At 37.3% G+C, this 20,120-nt stretch overlaps 1 protein-coding gene across 5 annotated transcripts in view; it reads left to right on the forward strand.

Annotated features, from left to right (window-relative positions):
* Window positions 1-19,708, forward strand: part of HAT1 (histone acetyltransferase 1) — a 66,592-nt gene extending 46,884 nt beyond the window's left edge. For 4 of the 5 annotated variants that reach the window (XM_002923905.4, XM_034654738.1, XM_034654737.1 and 1 more), the window contains exons 9-11: window positions 4,792-4,943; window positions 7,958-8,074; window positions 17,455-19,708. In XM_002923905.4, coding sequence (XP_002923951.1) covers window positions 4,792-4,943; window positions 7,958-8,074; window positions 17,455-17,622 — 437 coding nt within the window. In that variant the 3' untranslated portion in view covers window positions 17,623-19,708. The remainder of the gene's footprint in view (window positions 1-4,791; window positions 4,944-7,957; window positions 8,075-17,454) is intronic. The other variant, XM_034654741.1, reaches the window with a different exon arrangement.
* Window positions 19,709-20,120: the final 412 nt, after the last annotated feature.

Raw genomic sequence — 20,120 nt, forward strand, 5'->3', positions numbered from 1 at the left:
TTTCTGATGAGGAGAGGTTGCGGGGTTGTCCAGAGCCCAAATTATTGACCGGGACCCAGGCCATGCGCCCTTCTTTTATTGGGATCTTAGGGATGTGGGCTTCTTGATTTTTGAGCCTGCCTTCTGGGGGAGGGGCCTGCCACGCTGATACTCAGGCAGCCCCGTTTGGGTAGAGTCTCCATGTCTCCTGCGAGGGGGGATGGGGATGGGCACACTGTGAGCCGGTGTTTCTAGGCTTTTGTTCTCTGGCGGCTTTCCCTGGCGGTTTGCTGTGCCTCCTCTGAGAGTCAAAGCAGCAGTGGCCGAATCTCAGCGTCTGTCTCAGAACAGAGGGATCGCGGATCGTTCTCCACTGATGTTCTGGCTACTTTAAAACTCTGCTACTGTTGGTGCTGCTCAACCCTGCAGCGTCCCGGGATGTGCGCCCCACACCCGCGTCCCAGCCCTCACTTCCAGGGCCAGCGCGTCTTTGTCCTTTTTGTTTCTAATACCGCCAGCCGCCCCCACGCGCTCCGAAGCTCCGGCCCTCAGTCTGATGGCGCGTTTCTGGCTCACGGTCTCAGTCTGCTCTCTCGCGGGTGCCGGTCCAAGACGCCGGTCCGCGAGTCTGCCCGCTCTCCTGTGCAGGTGGCTACCGCTTCCCGGCGCCCGAACGCAGCAGCTCCCTCCCCCTTCCATTTATCTTCCGATATCTGTGCGTGGTTTCACGGCTCCCCGATTCGTACCTCAATACTCAGTGCTGGAGATGTTCATTTGTAGAGATCCAGATGTATCTTCCTGCATCTCAGGCTGATTCCGTGGATGTTCCTGCTGGTCTGGTACCTATCCAACTCGACTCGGGACTGGCTGAAAAAGGGGTCCCCTACTCCTCCGCCATCTTAACTCCTCCCCCCCAAACATTGGTTTTATAATTATTTTTAATGTAATTGTTTTTTAAGTAAGTTGAGAGGAGAAAAGAGAAAAATATATTTATACCAACTTTTATATTTATCTTCATAATTATCAGTGTTCTTAATTTCTTCGTATAAATTTGAGGTATCATGTTCTTTTAACCTGAAGAACTTCTTTAGTTTTCTTTTAAGGGCTGGTCTGCTAGCAACACATTTCTTCGATCTTTACTTTTCTGAGAATGTCTTTATTTTATCTTCATTTTAAGCATAATTTTGCTTGTTGTAGAATTCTTGTTTGACAGTTATTTTTCTTTCAGTACTTTGAATATATCACTCCACTGTCTCCTAGCCATCTGTGGTTTCTGATGAGTGGTTTTCCTTTTGCTGCTTTCAGGATTTTCTGTTTGTCTCTGGCTTTTGACAAGGTCTGTACTTCAGTTATTTTCTTCCCTGTTGATTTCGTCATCTGTGTACCTTCTTAATAAACCATAATTTCATACCAAACTGATACAGTGACAGGATTTCACTTTAAAGCTATAGTCCTATAATATATACTTCATTATTACATGTATATGATGTTAATACCACAAGGAAGCATTAAGAATGTATTTGGTGCGGGGCACCTGGGTGGCTCAGTAAGTTAAGCGTCTGCCTTTGGCTCAGGTCATGATCCCAGGGTCCTGGGATCAAGCCCCACTTCCTACTGCTTAGAGGGCATGCTTCTCCCTCTCCCTCTGCCTGCCACTCCCCCTGCTTGTGCTCTTTCTCTGTCAAATAAATAAAATCTTTAAAAAAAAAACAAACATATTCAGTGCATACAGATCGAATGAATGGAGGATTGGATAATGACTCAATCATAAAACATTACCCCTGCTCAGACTTTTTTTTAATAAACAGCTTTATTGAGATATAGTTAACGTATCATACAATTCACTTACTTAAATTGTACAATTTTTGAAATGATATTTACAGTGTAGCCATTATCATAATCTAATTTGGAATATTCCTTTCTCCCAAAATAGAGACCCAGTACTCATTAGCAGTCACTCCTTTCCTCTTCCACCCCCACTACCTATACCCTTCCAGCTCTAGGCAACCACTAATCTACTTTTAGGCTCTATAGATTTGCCTGTTCTGGACATTGAAGTCATATAATATATGATGCTTCTTTCACTTGGCCTGTTTTCAAGATTCATCCTTGTTATAGCATGTATTATTTCTTTATTTCTTTTTATTGACAAAGAATACTCCCATTGTGTAGATATACCAAATTTTATGTATCCATTTATCAATTGATGGACATTTGGGTTGTTTCTGCTTTTTGGCTCTTAGGAATAGTGTTACTATGAATATTTGTGTACAAATGTTTGTGTGGACCTATATTTCATATCTCTCAGGTACATACCTAGGAGTAGAAATGGTGGAACATCTGGTAACTATGTTTCACCTTTTGAGGAACCACCAGGCTGTTTTCCAAAGTGGCTGTTCGAATTTTACATTTCCAGCAGGAGTATGAAGGTGTCAGTTTCTCAACACACTCATCAATATTTGTTACTGTCTTTTTTATTCTAATCATTCTAGTGGATGGAAATGGTATTTCATTGTGGTTTTGATTTGCATTTTTTCTGTGGCTAATGATGTTGAGGATCTTTTCATGTTCTTATTGTCCCTTTGTGTATCTTCTTGAGAAACGTCTGTTTAGAAGCTTTGCTTTTTTAATTGGGTTCTCTTTTTCTTATTGAATTGTAAAACTTTTATATATGAAGTCTGGATATAAGTCTCTTATCAGATATATGACTTGCAAATATTTGCTCCCATTTTTATAAGTCATCTTCTCATTTTCTTTTTTTTCTATTATTTTTTTATTTTAATGTTTTTTTATTATATTATGTTAGTCACCATACAGTACATCCGCAGTTTCCAATGTAAAGTTCGATGATTCATTAATTGGGTATAACACCCAGTGCACCATGCAATATGTGCCCTCCTTACTACCCATCACAGGTCTATCCCATTCCCCCACCCCCCTCCCCTCTGAGGCCCTCAGTTTGTTTCTCAGAGTCATCTTTTCATTTTCTTAATGGTATCATTTGAGCACAGAAGTTTTAAATTTTGATATAGCCCAATTTATCTTTTTCTTTTGTGTTTTTGGCTCTATTATCTAAAAAGCCATTGCCTAACCAAAGGTCATAAAGATTTACTCCTATGTTTTCTTCTAAGAATTTCATAGTCTTACTCCTTACATTTAGGTCTATGATCCATTTTGAATTAATTTTTGTAAATGGTATGAGAAAAGGCGTCCAACTTCATTCTTTTGCTTGTGGAGATCCAGTTGTTCAACTACCATTTATTAAAAGACGATTATTTCCTTCATTGACTTGTCTTGGCACCCTTCTCAAAAATTAATTGACCATAAATGTAGGGGTTTATTTTTAACTTTCAGTCTAGTTCCATTCATCTACGTATCTGTCCTTTTGCCAGCATCATGCTGTCTTGATTACTGTAGCTTTATAGTAATTTTTGAAATCAAGAAATGTGAGTCTTCTAACTTTTGGTCTTTTCCAAGATTGTTTTGGCTATTCTGGGTTCCTTCCATATTTGTGTGAATTTTAGGATAAACTTAATTTCTGTAACAAAAAAGGCCACCTGGGATTTTTATAGGGATTGCATTGAATGATTTGTAGAGTATTAGTATTATATAAACAATATTAACTCTTATCCGTGAATTAGCTCAGAATTTAGCATTCTTTGGGGCGCCTGGGTGGCGCAGTTGTTTAGCATCTGCCTTCGGCTCAGGGCATGATCCCAGCATTCTGGGATCGAGCCCCACATCAGGCTTCTCCACTAGGAGTCTGCTTCTTCCTCTCCCACTCCCCCTGCTTGTGTTCCCTCTCTCGCTGGCTGTCTCTCTCTGTCAAATAAATACAATCTTTATTAAAAAAAAAAAAGAATTTAGCATTCTTTGTTTCAAGCCCTCTGCTGATCAGAAAGCAAGAGCTCAGAAAAGTAAGGTGACTTGCCCATGGTCCTACATCTATGAATGACAGAACTGGGACTCAAAATGATTTTCTCTATGTAGTCTTCTTTTTCTTTTTTTTAAGATTTTATTTATCTATTTGAGAGAGAGACAGCCAGAGAGAGAGGGAACACAGGCAGGGGAAGTGGGAGAGGAAGAAGCAGGCTCCTAGCAGAGGAGCCTGATGTGGGGCTCCATCCCAGAACGCCGGGATCATGCCCTAAGCCAAAGGCAGACGCTTAACGACTGCGCCACCCAGGCGCCCCACTCTCTGTAGTCGTCTTTCTACCTATCATGTTTTGTTTTCTTTGTCCACTATGTAAGAGACAAACATAAGGGAAGATCTGTGCTATTCAGATGCATTGAAGAAAGGATCAAAATCATATTGTCATTTTATTCTTTAAAAAAAAGATTTGCTTGTGAAAACAAAGAGGTTTTTTAATTATTGTTATTGGGTAAAAGCAGTATGACAGACTATAAAGGTTATTGGATTGAAGTAAGGGAATTATAAATTGAGCTTCAGAAGCCTTAGCCATCAGAGAGTAGGAATTGATTGTCCAAACTTGAATCTCTCTTTTATATAGCTACTTTAATAAAACTAAGATGCATATGGTAGATAACACCCATCAAAATGTTTACATTTGAAAGGAGTAGCTCTAATTTTACAACTATATGTCTTTGCAAAAGGATTACACCTATATAATTTTATTTGGCAAAGATAATGGTGCTGTTGTTTGATTAATAAGGAATAATCCTTTCTCATTGTAACTTTTGCCTTGTATAGTTCTTTTAAAAATATTTGTTTTTCTAGCCTAGCATGTGTATTGAGATCACAAATGATGAATTATGTTGGATAAGGGAAATGTTATTCTGCCTTTTCTTTAGCGGAAGATCCATCCAAAAGCTATGTGAAATTAAGAGACTTTGTGCTTGTGAAGCTTTGTCAAGATTTGCCCTGTTTTTCCCGTGAAAAGTTGATGCAAGGATTCAGTGAAGACATGGCAATAGAGGCACAACAGAAGTTCAAAATAAATAAGGTATTTTTATTCTGTAGAAGGAAAAAAATTTCAGTTTTGAGGTTTTTTTTTTAAGTCTGTAACTTAAACATTGTGGGTACATTAAGAATACACGTGTGGGAAGTAGCAGTGGTTGAGAGTACAGGCTCTGAAGCCAAACTAGTTTAAGATCTGGCTATACCACTTACTCTGTGACTTAGGGCAATTGAATTTTCTCATTAATAGAATGGGAAGATAGTTGATATTATGGCTATATTAAGTGTAACAAGAAGAACAAAATGGATAGTATGATCTTATTTTTACTTTTCAAGAAAATGTTTAAAATTATAAAATAGTTAATACGTGTGGAGAAGTATATATACTTCTTTATATTTGAATTTTAAAGTAGTAAATATCCTAAAATAGGTACAGAAAAAATAATCTGGCAGTTCAGAGGAGGAAGTTTAGTTTATTATATTTATGTGTGCAAGGGAATCAGAGTTTTTCATGGGACAGAGATGCATTTGATCTAAGCCTTGAAGAATGGGTAGGATTTGGATTATGAAAGTATTTGAGGGGCGCCTGGGTGTCTCAGCTGTTTGAGCATCAGACTTGATTTCAGCTCAGGTCATGATCTTGGGGTCTTGGGACTGAGCCCCATGTTGGGCTCAGCATAGAGTCTGTTTGGGTTTCTTTCCCTCTGCCCTGGGCCCCTGCTCATGTGCACACTTTCTCTGTCTTTCAAAATAAATAAAGAAATATTTAAAAAAAAAAAAAAAGAGAGAGAGAGAGTTGAAGGGTATTCCAACAGTAAGGACTAGTATATGATACTGTTACCCTCTCCTCCCTTGCTGATACGGTATTATAGTTTCTGATTTTTTTGACTTAGTACTGTGATCATCTTTTTTGAGATACTTTTACTGGCTCTTACTCTTCTATATGTTCCCTAAAGATAATTCTTCCCCAGAGTTCTTTTTTCAGTCCTCATTTTCCCTCATTTTACTTACTCTACCTGGGAGAGCTCATCTAACTCTCCAATATAGATTTTCCTCTTGCACTCCCAACACTGTATATGAAAAGTTTCCTGGGGCACCTGGGTGGCTCAGTCTGTTAGGTGTCTGACTCTTGATTTCGGCTCAGGTTATGATCTTGGGGTTGTGGGATTGAGACCCTGAATCCGGCTCCCCGCTCTGCAGGGAGTTTCCTTAAGATTCTCTCTCTCTCTTTCTCAAAATAAATCTTAAAAAGGTAAAAAAAAGTTTCCTGGTCACTGTCCTTCAACAGCTTGCTTTGAACTGAAACTTTCCATCTTCTCCTGCGTTAAAACACTAATAGCTCCTGGTTTAAAGATAAATGTATGTTTTAGAAATATTTGGTATGTCCAGACTATATTAAACCTTCAGAGAATTTATTCAACAGCTCAGCTTTTAAAAGAAAGGGAATAAGAACACATTTTTCAAAATCATGCTTTTTTTCTTAAAGAAATTAAAATTTGGTATGGCAAACTGAGCCTGTCATAATTTGTGCCCCACCAACCTTGGCAGACTCAACTTTCTACCACCTTCCTACATGCTCTGGCATCACTAAACCTCTTGTTATTTCCCAACTATGCTACATCTTTCTTCCTTTTATATCACTTTATGTTAACTATGCCCTTTGCCCTTGATACCCCCTTCTTCTATTCCTCCATCTTTTTGCCTTGCCAGATGCTACTAATTTGTTCAGGTGTCCCTTCTGGAAAGTTCAAACATCATCTTGCCAATCTACCTATACCTGATCTCTCCCCTACCCCCAATAAATATATAAGTGAAACAGCACAAACAAAAAACTATGGGCTACTCTTTTGGCTTCAGTGATACCAAGATTTCTTGATTTTCCTAATATTTCTTTGTTTTTCTCTGCTCTGTAACTGTCACTTGTATTATAGGGTTCTGACCTTTCCCTCATTTTTTCACTGTTTATGCTTTCCTAACCATAAAACAAACTATGGTTTAAACCAAAAACTATAGTTTTAAATCTTGTCTGGTATACTGATACTGCTTAAATCCTCGTTCTTAGACTAGAGTTTTCTTCAGGTTTTTATGTTCTGCTGCCTCCAAAATCTCACCTGTGAAAACTCACTGTCATTGTACACCCTCCTCCACACCCGATCCTTCCTCTTCTGTTTATCCAGAATCCTTGTTCCTTTAGTATTCTTACTGGTTCTTAGTTCATGCCTTCATCATTTCTTGCCTGATTTAATAGCACAGCTTCTTAATTGGTCTCCCTGCCTTTCTTTTTGCTACCATTTCTATGTAGCTGAGAGAATGCTTTTTTGTGTGCTTTGCTCACGCCCCCATTTAAAATCCGTCACCTAGGGGCTTCTGGGTGGCTCAGTCCGTTAGGAGTATGACTCTTGGTTTCAGATCAGGTCATCATCTTGGGGCCCTAGGATCGAGCCCTGCATCAGCTCTGTGCTCAGTGTGGAATCTGCTGGAGATATCTCTCTCTCCTTCTCCCTCTGCTCACCCTCTCTCTAAAATAAATAAAATCTTTAAAAAATAACAAATAAAATAAAAAGTGAAATCCATCACCTACTAGATAAAAGCCCAACTCTTTTAATATATTATGTAAGGCTCTGAGCTTCTCTGTCCTCACATTACTTCTACTCACTACTTTTCATTTTGTGCTCCAGCTGTGTCAAGCTGCCTCAGTCTTGCACATGTGTGCTGTGTGCGCTTGTACACTCACAGTGCCCTCCTCTCTTTCTAGACTGGCATGGTCTCTTCCCTTTAAGATTTAGCTCAGGTTTTCTTTCCCCAGGAATCCTCTTAGGCCATCCCCAGGCTATGCTACCATACCACCCTACACATATTTCCATCATTAAATTAACCATACCTCAGTCGTTTGTGTTACCCATGAGGCTGCTAGCTCCTCGAGGGCAGAGACTATCTTTTATTGTTTTTTGTCTGGTACCTAGCACAATTTCTGGCCCATACTCGATATATCCTGTGTTCTTTTGGGAAAGTGTCACTATTTTGTAATTAAAAGTGTTCATGTTCTTTTGTTTCATTAAGCAACATGCTAGGCGGGTTTATGAAATTCTTCGACTACTGGTAACTGACATGAGTGATGCTGAACAATACAGAAGCTATAGACTGGACATTAAAAGAAGACTAATTAGTCCGTATAAGGTAGGACTTTCCAGAGTCTTAAACATTATATTCTTGTCACTGTTTAAAAATGGAGAAGAGGGGCGCCTGGGTGGCTCAGTCGGTTAAGTGTCTGCCTTCGGCTCAGGTCATGATCTCAGGGTCCTGGGATTGAGCCCTGCATCGGGCTCCCTGCTCAGTGGGGAGTCTGCTTCTGCCGCTCCCCCTGGCTCATGCTCTTTCTCTCTCTCAGATAAATAAAGAAAATCTTTAGAAAATAAAAAATAAATAAATAAAAATGGAGAAGAGGGTCACCTGGCTGGCTCAGTCTATGGAGCATGTGACTCGATCTTGGGGTTGAGAGTTCAAGCCCCACATTGGGGGTAGAGTTTACTTTAAAAAACATTTTTTAAAATAAATAAATAATAAAATGGAGAAGAAAGTGTAGCAGTTGCCAGTGTGTGGAACAGTCCAAGTCATTTTCCTAAATTAACTTTTACAAAAGTGAAAATATTCTTCCAGTTAGTTATAAGAAGTCTCACTGTCATAATTTTCCAGTGTAAGCTATAAATCTGTTTTCATTCACCTAAAAACTAATCCCAAGAGTAGTCTACCCATGGTTACTTTTCATTTCATTTGTTTGCCATCTTTTAAATATCTGAATGCTCAGACTTTTCCTGAATAAATTACCTTGTTTTAACAGTCTCTAGTTTGTTCTACATTAAACTTGTTCTAAGTCTCTAGTTTCCTACTTGTTATATATATATTGTGTTTGCATTTGCTCCCTTCTTCCTAAATATGGCCTTGGTTGCCATTTTTAACCTCTATACTTTACCATAGCTGAAATTGCAGCATAATATTTTTTACTTATTTTTTAAACAGTCTTTCTTGCCTTCTACCCCCTACCCCTTTTCTCATCTCCCATATTTTCCTCTCAGAAACTTCCCCTCCTAGATCAGGTTTGTCCTCATGATCATTTGGCTATTATTAAGGTAGATATTGCCCACGATAGCCTGTGAATGAGGATTTGCTATGATAGTTGCAGCTGTGCAGTAAGCTGATTGGGGAGAATATTTGTTAATTTGTTCAGTAAATAATTAGCACCTGACATGTGGTTGCTACATTTATATACACTATACTGTAGGCTTATACGATGCAATAGCTGGGAACATAAATGACAAATCCCAAAATTTTCTGTCTTATGGACTATCTATAGCAGGTTGTAAAACATTGTAATGGTCTCTCTTCCCCCAGATTGTTCAAAGTAGCATTTAATTCTTTGATATTTATCACTTCAGAAACATCAGAAAATTTGTAAAAATGGTTCTTTCCAAAAGTTTTGAGTTTGGAAGTAATATTAATTTGTCATCTGGAAAATTTCTTTATGTTGAAATGTGGGGATATAAAACAGTATGATTAGATGTTATCATGGCAGCATTTCAGAGTACAGGCATACCTCAGAGATACTGCAGGTTCAGTCCAGACCACTGCAAGAAAGTGAATATTGCAATATAGCAAGTCAAATGAAGTTTTTGGTTTTCCAGTGCATTTAAAGTTACATTTACAATCTATACTCTACTTTGCTTAGCGTACAATAGCATTACATTTAAAAATTGACATACCTTAATTTAAAAATATGTTATTGCTAAAAAATGCTAACCATTATCTGAGCTTTGAGTGAGTCATAATGTTTTTGCTGGTAGAGTGTCTTACCTTGATGTTAATGGCTGCTGACTGATCAGGGTGGTGGTTGCTGAAGGTTGGGGTTAGCTATAACAGTTTCTTAAATAAGACAACAGTGAAGTTTGTCACATCGGTTGACTCTTCCTTTCTCTATAGCATGCGATGCTGTTTGATAGCATTTTATGTACAATAGAACTTTTTTCAAAATTGGGAGTCAGTACTCAAAAGCCCTGCTGCTGCTTTATCAACAAAGTTGATGTCATATTCTAAATCCTTTGTTTTCATTTCAACCATCTTCACAGCATCTTCATCAGGAGTAGTTTCCATCTCAGGGATCACTTTCTTTGCTCATCCATAAGAAGCAACTCCTTATCTGTTCAGATTTTATCATGAGATTGCAACAATTCAGTCACACATTCAGGTTCTACTTCTAATTCTAGTTCTCTTGTTCTTCCACTACGTCTCGGTTACTTCCTTCACTGAAGCCTTGAACCCTTCAGAGTCATCCATGAGGGCTGAAATAAACTACTTCCACATTTTGCCTCTTCCTATGAATCACAAGTGTTCTTAATGGTATCTAGAATGGTGAATCCTTTCCAAAGGTTTTCAGTTTCCTCTGCCTAGGTCTATCAGAGGAATCACTATCTACAGCAGCTATATAGCCTTATGAAATGCACTTCTGAAATAGTAAGACTTGAAAATCGAAGTTATTCCTCAATTTATGGGCTACAGTGTTGATATTATGTTAGCAGATATGAAAACAACATCAATTTCGTTGTACATCTCCATCAGAGCTCTTGGGTAACCAGATAAATTGCCAGTGTGAGCAGTGATCTTTTAAAAGGAATCCTTTTTTCTGTGCAGTATGTCTCAACAGTGGGCTTAAAATATACTGTGTTGCAAACATAGATGCTGTCATCTAGGCTTTGTTATTCCCTTAGAGCATAGGCAGAGTAAAACCAGTAAAAACCAGAGTAAAACCACAGTAAAACCATTCTTCAGGGCCCTAGGATGTTTGGAATGGTCAATGAGCGTTGGCTTCAATTTAGTCATCAGCTACATTAGGGACCCTAAACAAGGGACTCAACCCATTCTTTGAAGCTTTGAAGCCAAGCATCTCCTCTCTAGCCTTGAAAGTCCTAGATGGCATCTTCTCCAAAGAAGGCTGTTTTGGGGTGCCTGGGTGGCTCATTTGGTTAGGTGTCTGCCTTCGGCTCAGGTCATGACCTCTGGGTCCTGGGATTGAGCCCCACGTTGGGCTTCCTGCTCAGCAGGGAGTCTGCTTCTCTCTCTCTCTCTCTTTCCCTCTGCCCCTCCCCACCGTTCATTTTCTCTCTCTCTCTCTCTCTCAAATAAAATCTTGAAAGAAAAAAAAAAAAAGCATGTGACTTAATTTCAGGGTCATGGGTTTGAGCCCCACGTTGGGTATAGAGATTACTTGAATAAACTTAAAAAAAAAAAAAAGTGGCGGCTGTTTGGTCTACGTTGAAAATCTGTTGTTTAGTGTAGCCACCTTCATTAATTATCTTAGCTAGATCTTCTGGATAACTTGCAGCTTCTGCATCAACACTTGCTGCTTCACCTTCACTTTCATGTTATAGAGATGACTTCTTTCCTTAAACGGCAGGAACCAACCTCCCCCAGCTTCAAACTTTTCTTCTGCAGCCTGCTCATCTCTCTCTGCCTTCAGAGAATTGAAGAACGTTAGGGCCTTGCTCTGGATTAGGCTTTGGCTTAAGGGAATGTTATGGCTGGTTTGATCTTCTATCCAGACCGCTAAAACCTTCTCCCTATCAGCAGTAAGGCTGTTCTGCTTTCTTATCATTTGTGCGTTTACTGAAGTAGCATGTTCAATTTCCTTCAAGAATTTTGCAGTCACAGCTTTGCCTGTTTGGCACAAGAGACCTACTTTTTGGCTTATCTCAGCTTTTGATATGCCTCCTCACTAAGCTTAATCATTTCTGGTTTTGATTTAAAGTGTGAGATGTGCAATTTCACTTGAACACTTAAAGGCCATTGTAGGGTTAATTTCAGTCTTGGCCTAATTTTTTTTTAATATTGGCCTAATTTCAATATTGTTGTCTCAGGGAATAGGGAGGCCTGAGGAGAGATGGGGGGGACACCTGGTCGTTGGTGCAGTCAGAACACACACAACATTAAGTTCATCATCTATGGCTCAGTTTGTGGTGCCCCAAAATAATTACAGTAGTGTAACATCAAAGATCTCTGGTTATAGATCACCACCACAAATATAATAATAATGAAAAAGTTTGAAATCTTGCAAGAATGACCAAAATGAGACACAGAGACATGAAGTGAACAAATACTGCTGGCAAAATGGTGCCAGTAGACTTGCTGGACCAGGGTTGCCACAAACCTTTGTTTTAAAAAAAAAAAAAAAAAATCTGTGAAGCACAATAAAATGAGATATGCCTATATTAAAACTTTTAGCAGGGGCGCCTGGGTGGCACAGCGGTTAAGCGTCTGCCTTCAGCTCAGGGCGTGATCCCGGCGTTATAGGATCGAGCCCCACTTCAGGCTCCTCTGCTATGAGCCTGCTTCTTCCTCTCCCACTCCCCCTGCTTGTGTTCCCTCTCTCGCTGGCTGTCTCTATCTCTGTCAAATAAATAAATAAAATCTTTAAAAAAAAAAACAAAAAACTTTTAGCAAAATAATTTATTGAATTATGCATCTCAGATAATTATTTGACATTTTATATAGGCAGATGTAGCACATGAAAGATGATGAATTCTAAATGTAAGCAGTCACAAACTTATGCCAAATAGGAATTTCTATAGTTCATAAAAGCAAGTATTTTTTACCTTAAAGAATGGTAATGATTTGATTTTTTTATATTAAGTATCCTCACCTGCAAACAAGTTCACCTATCTGAAAAACAACTGAAAACCGGGTATTAAACTCTTTAGGTTCTTAACACAGCTGAGTGTCACCATCCTTGCACTTAAAGCTCATACATAGATCACAACTTCTTCAGATGCTTGCTTGAACTGTATTTATGGTAATGTACATTTTAATAAGTTCAGTTATCCAGTATTCTATCCCATTGAGAAAAACAAGAAAGCTTGAGGGTCCCCCTCCCCTACTTTAGGTTGATAGCCCCACTGCTTGCGGGAGGAAACCTACCACAAACTTCAAGAAAGTCTAGAAATAAGTTAAATGTCCAATAAACATGGGAGGAGTGCTGTGACTTCTTGTTGAATGGATGCAGATGATTTTCTTCGTTATTCCAGTATGATATTATGTACTTTGTTGTATTACAGTATTCTCAGATGTAAAATTATATTTAAGAATAAAGTAAAATTGCTTAATAATGAGTGTGATTTAGAATTTTTTTTAGGTCTTTAAAATGTATGCCTAATGTAGAAAGTTTGGAGTGTAAAATTTACATGTTTCACATTTTATGAAAAGAAATTAAAGTTTTGATTGTCACTGTTATTACTGAGGTATGAAATTATTTATTTATTGATAGCAAATTCTGTGCTGCCTGTATTTGAGGAATCAAGGTTACCTGTCAGTCTAAACACACTCTCCCACTAAGAAATTATTTGGGTAGCTATTAGAAGTACTTGTACCTTGCTTTAAAAGTTTTTAAACACTGGTAATTCATTTTATCAATGCCAGAAGGGGGGAAATAACCTTTTTCAACTAGAATCATTTTTTTAAAGCACAAAAAGAAACTCCCTCTCCATTAGAGAAGTAATTTCTAGTTGTTCAAAAAAAGATAAATTTGAACAATTTGGCTAAAAAAAGAAAAATTGGTGTAGCTGCTTGGTTTTAGCATTAAAGCTTTTATATTGTTTCATGAGAACATTTTAATTCTTAGTTGGTTTACAAATATAAAATTTAGAATCATTGTTAATATCATTGCATTTGGAATCTGGAAACTCAGTTTTGAGGTCTGGTTCTTTTAGAAATTGTATAACTGTTGACAGCTTATTAACACCTGGGTATTAGGCTTCCCTTCCATAAAATGGAAATGTCTCCATAGTTAGGCACTGAACAGAAAGAAATAAAATACAGTGGTGCATGTTGTAAAAGATGTCTTTTGACAGGTCTTTGGAATTAATATGCCTCCACACCATTATTATTTTAAAATTCTTACAAAAGAACCTTATCTCTATACTTCACAAAAGTGACTAGTTCAGCCGGAAGAAATTAAGGAGCCCTTAGTGGGGTTGGTAGCATTTTTGAGATTATATTTGTAAGCCCTCTAGGAACATGTGAAAGCTCGGCAAGAAGAAAGGGTTATTTTCTGGAAATAAATTCATATCCAAGCCAAATGTTAACATAAATAAGTTTAAAATAATGCCATCTTTAATTTGTCTTCATTAATTAAAAATTATGACCTCCCCTAATCTATGAAGGAATTAAGTTTTTGTTTTTGGAAGGGAAAAATATATTCTAAAGCTTATAGAATATCTCTTCCAATCTTAAGGGGTTCCACCTTTCATTATTTCATTTGTTCTCCCAATGTATATCACTTGGCTGGATAGGGGTGTTCCCCAAATCAATTTGGGGGTTTTTAATTGTTTTTTTTACATATTCTTTAAAAGATAAATTTGTAATATATCATACATATAGACAATGGAATATAAATAATTTAAGGAATATTAAAGATGAATAAAGCAAATAACCTCAAATTATTTTTAAAATTGAATCATACCTTACATGTTCATGAGGAGCTTAAATATATAGTTTTATATTTTTTCCATAAAGCTGTTTATAGGTATTTTTTGTTCCTATGTATTTTATTATCATTTTTTAAAAGATTTTATTTGAGAGTGTGTGGAAGCACTGAGCATGAGTAGGGGGGCGGGGAGGGTGGAGAGGCAGAGGGAAAAGCAGACTCCCCACTGAGCAGGGAGCCTGGACACGGGTTCCATTCCAGGACCCTGAGATTACACCTGAGCCGAAGTCAGATGCTTAACCCACTGAGCCACCCAGGCACTGCTAATTCATAAATTTTCCATCATGCCAATGAAAATTAAAGTAGTGATTAATTCTGACATCCAATGAAGAAATTGAAGGTGGGGGGGGGTAATAAATCGGGGATGTAAGCTCTCAGATTTAAGAACAGCATAATAATTTAAAACAGTATGTTACTGGCACAGGATTCCTTTTATAGGTTATTTGCAACAAAATTTGATAGTCTAGAAATATTTAAGAATTTAATATGATGGTTCTATTATATATATAAGAATTTAATATGATTGGAGGTATCTTCAAGCAATGGGGTTAAATTAATAAACGTTATAACTGGTTAGCAATTTAGAAAAATAGCTTCTATTCCTGTCACACACCACAGTAATTTGCTGATGAATTACCCTTTAGTTCCTGAACTGCTTTCTTAAGTTAAATGCTCTTATATAGTGCAGTCATGCCTGTTGGCAGAAAAAATAACTTTTACAACAGAAACAAAGTATTTATCATCCACATGATTGAAGAGTAAGGAATACACTATCCTGGTAGGACTTAGGAACAATAAATTTGAACTTTCATCAGTTCTCTGGAACTGATATTCAGAATGTGATCAGTAGATCAGTAACATTAGCATCACTTAGGAGCTTGTTAGAAATGCAGTCTTGGGGGCACCTGGGTGGCTCAGTCCGATTGAGCATGATCTCAGGTCCTGGGATCAAGGCGCCCCATCCCTCCACCCCCAGTCAGGCTTCCTGCTTCGTGGGGAGCCTGCTTCTCCCTCTCTCTCTCCCTGCCTCTCCCCCTAAGATGCTCTCTCTCTCTAGCAAATGAATAAATAAAATCTTAAAAAAAAAAAATGCAGAATCTTGTCCCCCACACCTACTGAGTCACAATCTGCATTTTATCAAGGTCCCGGGTGATCTGCATGCACATTGAAGTTTAAGAAGTACTGCTTTAGGGGCGCCTGGGTGGCACAGCGGTTAAGCGTCTGCCTTCAGCTCGGCGTGATCCCGGCGTTATGGGATCGAGCCCCACATCAGGCTCCTCTGCTATGAGCCTGCTTCTTCCTCTCCCACTCCCCCTGCTTGTGTTCCCTCTCTCACTGGCTGTCTCTATCTCTGTCGAATAAATAAATAAAATCTTTAAAAAAAAAAAAAAGTACTGCTTTAGAAGGGTGTTTTTATATTAATGAAGTTAACTTTTTTTATTTCTAGTTATAGTAATAGCAACCTTATTTACTATTGGCTCCACCAATTTAGACCAGGATCAACCTAATTTTTTTGTAGTATCACAAAGGCTTATCTCCAAACATTATTGTTGTTACCTGTTTTTAAAAACATGTAGGTATAGGGGCACCTGGCTGGCTCAGGTGGTAGAGTATTCAACTCTTGATCTCAGAGTCATGAATTCAAGCCTCACATTGGGTGTAGAGCTTACTTTAAAAAACTAAAATAAAAACGTGTGGTTATTAATTTAGCTTTATTTTAAGCTTTTTAAGTAGTAATCATGACACATTTGCCTAGTATTCCAAAATTATTAGGGTTCTCTTTAAGGAACATTTATTAGTTTTTATGATGGATTTAGGGTTTGTTTTGATTGTCTTTTGAAAGGCAGTTAGATACAGGAACTAAAAAATACAGATTTCCAACCAGATTGTTAGGGTTTGCATTCTGGCCTCTCATCTTAACTACTTTCGTGTCAATTTATTCAACTCCCGTATCCTATTTTTTCCTTCATCTATCAATTGTAGAAAATAGACTACCTGTCTTAAAGAGTTGTTAGGATTACATGAGTTAATAAATGTGATTCCTGATCTTTATGTAAAGTTAGCTCTTTATTATATGTTCTAGTAAAAGAAGATTGACATATTAATCTAGAACAGTTACCCAAATAGATGAAAGTTCCGTGTATTGCAGTGTTTCCATACTGTACTGCAGTGTTGCCACTTATCCAGGAATCTTGGAGTCATTCTTCATCCCCCGTATCACGCAGTATTTTCTTCCTTAAACCTGCCATTTCCCCTCCATCTCTGTTCCTACTGTCTTGGTCTAGGCTTTCATCATCTCACTTGAATTTTTGCAGTAGCTGCGAACTTGGTCCTCCAGTCCCATCCTCAGCATTACTAGCACAGTGTTGTTCTGACACAGTGTCCTATCTGAAGGTTGTTACTGGCTCCCTTCTGGCCCAGCATGGTGGGTTCCTTCTCAGTAAAATGTGCGGGTGGGGGCTGTTTAATAAGATAATATATTTCTGGATAGTAGAAATTCAGTAAGTGCTAGTTAATATTACATTTTTGAAGTGGGACAGTTTTTGGTTATTCTGAAACTCTTCAGACGGTTTATGTTAATATGTGGTCCATAAATACGTTGCTGGGTAAGGAAACTTAGAGATGAACTTAGTGGAAGGAAGAAGGCAGTTTGGAATTAAAACTAATGCAATGAATTAATGATTCAATAGTGAAATGAAAAATAATAGCACTTAGTTGTCTTTCTTCAGTTAATACATTTATTTATTAAAGAAATTTTTGAGTGTCTGCACTGGCCAGTTCTTTATTATGCTTTGGAGAGAGGGCTGTTAGTGTATGTATATTTACCATCAGTTGACACAAATTCCGAGTCTTCTAGCTAACTCCATTTGGAGAGTTTGTAATTCATGGTTAACATTATGTTTAGGCTTCCTTAAGGAAAAAACTGTGTGGGACAAATTTGGGCATATTCCTACAACAGTGGAGACTTAAAATTCAAAGAATATAAAGAAATTTATCTTGTTTCTAACCAATAATTGTGTTTGTTGCTTAGAAAAAGCAGAGAGATCTTGCTAAAATGAGAAAATGTCTCAGACCAGAAGAACTGACAAACCAGATGAACCAAATAGAAATAAGCATGCAACACGAACAGCTGGAAGAAAGCTTTCAGGAACTTGTGGAAGATTACCGACGTGTTATTGAACGCCTCGCTCAAGAGTAAAGATGATTTGGCTCTGTACAGGAAGTTTGCAAATTTCTGTACATTGTGTTGTGGAAAATCTGATGATGACTTTAATTTTAAAATCTTGTAACATTTACTTACATTAAAAGTTATCTATCTTATCTTTAGTTGAATATTTTCTTTTGGAGAGATTGTATATTTTAAAATACTGTTTAGAGTCTATGAGCATATATTACATTTAAAAAAAATATATAGCTTCTGAAATACCACTGCAACTGCTTCCCTTCTTAACAGTATAATAAATGCTTAGTTGTGATATGCTAATGTGTGATGATATGATTCTTAAGTACTTACAATAAACTTTTTGGTCTTGTTAAAAAAAACTTTAGGTTTTCACATCGCATAATACCCTCTAGGTCCATTCACGTTGTCACAAATGGCTTTTAGGCTTTTATTATCATTCCTCCTATTTTTTGCTTCTAAGATTTTACATCTGGCACCTTTAAAACACACTTCTTTAAGGTCTTCCCTAGTAAACTTTTTTTCCTATGTAATTTCTCCAAATAGGAAATATTCCTAGTATAGATTTGTTTTTAAATAAACTCCTCTACTAACTGTTTGTTGGGGGTAGGATGGGTGGGTAAGAGAGAAAGGAAACTAGATATAGCCTAAAGCCAAAATGTTTGACATCACATATTAACTGAAGATAATTTAAAAGTTAACATAAATGTATAAATAAAATTTTGGGGAAAAAAGCATAAATGTTTTATAAATAATGTAAAATAATAAGTCAGTTTATAAAAATCAATTTATACGCCATTATTGAAATATATCTTGTGTAAAATGAGGTGTATATGTGTTGTGATTTGTTACAAGGTTCTGAAGATGTTGAGGTCCAACAGGAAAAAACCCAAAAGCAATGATAAATTGCTTACTGTAGTCTTATTTTTATTAGAGTATAAATAAATTGCTTGATATGGAATCATTAAAAGCCTCATGTTTATAATGTGTGCCAGTAAGTGAGGTATTGTATAACATAAAAAATGGGATGTAAGTTGAACTTTTAAAATCTGATTTGTTCAGTGCTTAAGGCAAAATCCCAACTTGGCTAAGCACTGTCTTGTCCTTAGATCTGCTTTCCACCAGTAAAACCTGTCAAACCTAGGAGAAGCAAAGTAACTAGTACCCTCTGGACACACAGCAGCTGTGGTCAGCAGCATACCAACAGCACTAAGCCATCCCCTTTGAATTAGGCTGTTGGAAAAGTTTTAGTCTCATCTCAAAAGCTTATATATGTAGATGAAACTTGGATTTCTGAAAGTATATATGTACACAATTTGTTCAGATAGAATGAACTAGTTCAGTTAAAATCCTTTCTGATAATACATGAAAGCAATTTGCTTTCCATCTAAATTAGCTAATTAAAAACTTCTCATTCAAAATTCACATTCAATACTTAGAGATGAGCTCTAAGGGGTGGGCGGTCAGTACAATCTAAACAAATTATCTTTCAACATATTTTTGATGTAGAAACCAGAAAAAGCCAGTAGAATACCACTTTCTGTACTTTTTTTTAAAGCAATGTTCTATGATCCGTTTATGGATAAAAATCTGCGTTAGCATTAATCTTTGGGACTTGAAAGGCTATCCCTTCATGGATTTAGAAGGTTGAAAATCTGATAGATCTGTACCTTGTATAATGTAATTAAATACAAGAATGGGTGTGTAGACCATGTATGAACCCAACACAGCCACCTTCTAGGTCCTGGTGATCACTTTCACCCTCCAAGAGTAGCCTTCACCCATTTTATCATCCACATACACATCTGTATTTACTTGTGGCCTTTACTTTTTTTCACTGACCTTCCCTCCCTCCAATCACCCTTAATTTTTTTCCTGTCCTCCAAACTGCATTTTCTGTACATGTAAGAATATTCTGAGCATCAGTTTTTTCATCTGTAAAATGAGGTTGTACTAGAATTATCTCTGGGCTTCCTCCCTGTTCTAAGATAACATGTTTATCCTTTTCATATCTTTTCTTCTCATTCTAAATGCTTTTATACTAAAATGTGAGTGTTGATGTGGTATACATCTAAAATAAAGCAGTTTTGTAAGTCATTCAAAATTCATAGTTTATATGTGACTTAAAATGTGAGAGGAAAAAAACAAAACACTCTGAGTAACTGATTATCTCCAAATTGCCAAGGCCCCAGCTTGTTGTATCAGAACCTCGTCTATTCTGAAAATTTATCTCATCCACTGCCTCCTTGCCTACTAGAGGAAAGTGGACAGCAAAACCCCCAACACTGTATCAGAGAATGATTAGAATCGTAGACCTCAGAGGTCAAATGATTTAATTCCTTAAACTCAATCTTAAGTTCCTTTTATTAGAATTTAAAAGTCTGTTTAACAGTATTAAATGCTGATTAAATAATAAAGTACCCATAATTCTTCCTCTTTTAAAACAAGATTTATTTATTAGAACACGAGCTGGGGGAGGGGCAGAGGGCGAGAGAATCCTCAAGCAGACTCCCTGC

Source organism: Ailuropoda melanoleuca, chromosome 2 (assembly GCF_002007445.2).
Source record: "Ailuropoda melanoleuca isolate Jingjing chromosome 2, ASM200744v2, whole genome shotgun sequence".
NCBI lineage: Eukaryota > Metazoa > Chordata > Mammalia > Carnivora > Ursidae > Ailuropoda > Ailuropoda melanoleuca.